The sequence below is a fragment of the Chenopodium album genome, chromosome 8 (assembly GCF_948465745.1).
Source record: "Chenopodium album chromosome 8, dcCheAlbu1.1, whole genome shotgun sequence".
NCBI lineage: Eukaryota > Viridiplantae > Streptophyta > Magnoliopsida > Caryophyllales > Amaranthaceae > Chenopodium > Chenopodium album.
The window spans coordinates 65,024,961-65,027,649 of record NC_137841.1 but is presented as its reverse complement, the minus strand read 5'-3'; the positions used below and the strand labels follow the sequence as shown (position 1 = coordinate 65,027,649).

Below are 2,689 nucleotides of genomic sequence, written 5' to 3'. Positions count from 1 at the left end.
ACAAAATACACACGTTAGTAACTTCAAGGAAAAATAATAATCAAAACAATTAAATTAAATAATTGAAAGAGAAATTTGGGACCAAACCCTCAGAAATTAAACCTTTCACGTCTAGGGCGAAGGCAACTTCGAATATGGCTAGGTGTTTCTAGATCTTGCGAATGCGGAATTTTGTATGAAAACAAAGTAAGAAAGAAAGATGAATGTTAATTAAAACTTGTGAATGATAGATGTAGATGACGAATGATTGTAGGTCCGTGAAAACAGAGTTTTTGATATGATATTTATAGAGAAAATCAGCCAAAAAGGATAATTTAACAAAACAGAGTCTGACGCACGCAAAACAAGGTTGGCGCCAACCCTGGCTAGCTGGCGACAGGCACCAATGGCTAGCGCCAGGCGCCAATGGCTAGCGTCTGGCGCCAAGCCTGGTTCCAGGCGCCAAGGCCTGGGGTTGGACGCCAGTCTTGATTTTAACGCGTTTTCGAAAATCCGATAAGTTTCCCGTACTGGAGGATAAAATAATATAATTTCTTCGAAAATGTTATTTGATTTTGATTAAAACTCTGAAAAGTCAACAAAGTCAACTTATCAATGCTAATTGAATTAGGAATGAAAAGAAGATTCTAGAAGACTAAAACCATTCCTAATTGCATTAGGAATGATAAATCATATTAGGCCCTCCCCTAGATCATTGGGCCGTACATAAAGCTCAAACCGGGCCCAGTTTAGTAAATTAGCCATAACTTCCTCAATATTCATCGGAATTGGGCCTATAATATATCGTTGGAAAGGTCTTTGCAAGCCCCATCCAACTACACTACTATTGGACCCATATCATGGACCAACCAAACTGGATTGGCTGTTTTCTTAAAATAAAGTTTTCAAAAACAGAAAGAAGAGAAAAGAAACAAAAACTTTCCGCAACACTAGACCTTTCCACACTTTCGTTTCATTCGATTATGATTCGACGTGAAAGGTACTCATCACTGGGTTTGGTTTTGGGGAGACACATTTGGGTGTCTACAATACCACACCGCGTCACACAGAGGGGCAATCATTAAGCCGTACTGTTATCACAAGAACCTATCAGCAGAGGGGTTCCCAGGTTCAAGGGCAGGTACCGCGAAATGTGGTGCAATTAAGAGCGTCGCCATTTGCGCAAAGCATCTTGGATCAGCCGATGGAGAAGATCAAGATGCCGACATGTAGGTACGACGGAAGAGGAGACCTGGGTAGGTTTATAACGTCATATGAGGGGCATATGATGCTTTATACAAATTCAGATGCTGTATGGTGTAAGGTCTTTCCGACTACATTAATTGGGGCTGCAGCTGATTGGTTCAACAATCTGGAGAATGGGGTGGTGGATAGTTTTGACAGGTTGACTGAGATGTTTATCGGGCAGTATGTTAGCAACAGTGTGCGACAGAGAACATCAGGGGAGTTGATGGCAGTAGAGCAGAGGGCAGATGAGTCTTTGAGGGATTATATCAGGCGGTTCAACAACGAGGCAAACACAATCCCAAAGTTACAACAAGAGATAGCGGTAATGGCTCTTATGAATGGCTTGAATGATTCTGAGTTCAAGCGGTATATAACGCGAAAGAATTTCTCGACGCTGGCAGCTGCCTTCAACAAGGCTCATGATTACATCAAGAGCGAGGAACTAATGAAGACAAGTAACAAGAGTGTGACCACTGGTAAGGGTCAATTCCAGTTTGAGAGTGCAGCTTCAGGAAGTGGAAGGCCGAGAACCTCGACCCAAAGCAGAGGAGGGGGAAGTCGGCAGGAAGTTAGGGCTGCAAAACCGCCGATGCGGTACAGTTCATACACACCGCTGAATACGCCTAGAGCGGCGATATTCTCGGTGAATCAGAACATAGAAGGGTGGACAAGGCCGATTCCTATGAAGGCCAGACCAAGGGACGTTAAAAAGTATTGTATGTTTCACAGAGATGTGGGTCATTACACTGAAGATTGTACACAATTGAAGGATAACATTGAGGAGTTAATAAGAAAGGGGCACTTAGCTCAATATCGGTTAAACGCAAGAGGAGGTCAACAGCAACCCTGCCAGATTGAAAGGCAGCAATTAGAAGCAAGGCCGGAAAGGCCGCAAGGGACAATAGTACGACAGGGGGATGGAGGAATGCCACCGTTATCCACAGGGAGAGTAGATGTAATAACAGGGGGACCGGTTCACGGAGGAACGATCAGTGGTGCTAAAAAACACTTATCAGAGCACCGTCATCTGATATATGCCCTAGATGTGGATAGCCGCCCTCGGCCTGCTTCAATTCCTGATGTGGTATTTACAAAGGAAGATGCAAGAGGAATTGTTTTTCCGCATGATGATCCTCTGGTTCTTATAACAAAGATCAACGGAGTCGACGTCAAAAGGGTTCTGGTTGACGGAGGTAGCTCAGCAAATGTGCTGTTTATGAGGGCTTTTGCTGAGATGAAGATAGGAAGGCAATATTTGACACCGGTATCTTATCCTGTCATTGGGTTCAATGGATCGACATTGAGGCCAGAAGGAAGTATAGTACTACCTGTCAGATTAGGTGATGGAATGAAGGCGAGAGATATGATGGCAGAGTTTTTAGTGGTTGATGTATCGTCGGCGTACAATGCAATAATCGGTAGACCGATAATCCATGATGTGCAAGAAGTAGTGTCAACTTAG

General features: G+C 43.6%; 1 protein-coding gene across 1 annotated transcript; it reads left to right on the top strand.

Annotated features, from left to right (window-relative positions):
* The first annotated feature begins 1,183 nt into the window (after positions 1-1,183).
* Positions 1,184-2,689, top strand: LOC145643206 (uncharacterized). Its single transcript, XM_081694362.1, has one exon. The coding sequence runs from the start codon at positions 1,184-1,186 to the stop codon at positions 2,687-2,689; it is 1,506 nt and encodes a 501-aa protein (XP_081550488.1).